Consider the following 1,176-nt stretch of genomic DNA (forward strand, 5'->3'; position numbering starts at 1 on the left):
GCGATAAAAGTATAAAAATAAAAGGTCTCCAAATTTCATTACATCAGCCGTCATTACATCATGTAATAAGAGTGTTCAAATGATATCAATATAATGTGAGAGTAATAATAATATTTGAACTCACAAAGTCCATAAGAAAAAAATATATACATATTATTATTAATATGTAACGCTTCTAAACAAAATGGAGAAATTAGTGTAATTATTTACGATCCTATTACAAATATAATTATCTATAGTTTGTGATTAGTCACGTCACCTTTCCTCTCGCATTTCCAGTATAATTAAATAGCTCGTATTATTTGCTTATATTATATTGACTACAACAATATTAATTAAAATGATCGATATATAACGAGCAATTGTAATTTTCACGCAATACAGAGGCAGACGCGAGTAGAACGGACACGTGAATAGAGGCATTTATGTATGAAAGATGTACATATAATATGAAGAAGTCGGCGAGTGAGATTCGCAGCAGGCATCGGATTCAAGATCATTCGAGCATGTGTTAAGTTCTACTACTAGACGCGCTCTTTTATAATGGAAATCATACCGCATATCGCAATCGTTCCCGTTTGAAATATCAATAGCATTCGACTCGCGACGATATTTCTTGTGCGTTTCGTTTCTTTGAAATATTATTCTATTCTGCTCTACCTGGCTCCAATATATTTCCAAGATCGCAACCCTTGGCTTCTGATTTCAATCTGTCGTCCATCAACTTCATCCGGTCGATGACATCATTCCTCTGAAACGGATTTGATGTAAATATAGATTAATATACGTGTACATACAATAGAGTAACTCCTATAACTCTACGCTAAAATTTACGCCGCAGAAATAAAAAAAAAAATAGATGAAGTGAAGGTAATTGCAACTACTCTGTTATATTTATGTTATTAATAGTGTATATTAATATTGTTTTGGAATTTCATTTTTTTATGTTAATATTAATGAAATCATTGTGAGTTGAATTGATTTGTCAATGCGATACCACATATTACAATTTATGTAAAATGTGTTTATTATAGGGACTGTAAACGGTTTAGCAATTATTTCGTGACATAAATGTAGAGGGACAGTAAAAATGGAATATAACAAAATACAAATGCTCTGCTTGTTTTCCCATAAATCTAACTGTAAATCACATACCCTTTAAATTTGCAATATCGT

The 1,176-nt window shown here is 31.2% G+C and overlaps 1 protein-coding gene across 4 annotated transcripts in view; it reads right to left on the reverse strand.

The window, feature by feature from the left end:
• LOC108749980 (secretin receptor-like) overlaps window positions 1–1,176 on the reverse strand; it is a 58,286-nt gene that overhangs the window by 16,327 nt on the left and 40,783 nt on the right. For all 4 annotated transcript variants that reach the window (XM_018489106.1, XM_018489107.1, XM_018489109.1 and 1 more), the window contains one exon: window positions 661–751. In XM_018489106.1, the coding sequence (XP_018344608.1) occupies window positions 661–751 (91 nt within the window). The remainder of the gene's footprint in view (window positions 1–660; window positions 752–1,176) is intronic.

The sequence above is a fragment of the Trachymyrmex septentrionalis genome, unplaced genomic scaffold (assembly GCF_001594115.1).
Source record: "Trachymyrmex septentrionalis isolate Tsep2-gDNA-1 unplaced genomic scaffold, Tsep1.0 scaffold32, whole genome shotgun sequence".
Classification (NCBI taxonomy): Eukaryota; Metazoa; Arthropoda; class Insecta; order Hymenoptera; family Formicidae; genus Trachymyrmex; species Trachymyrmex septentrionalis.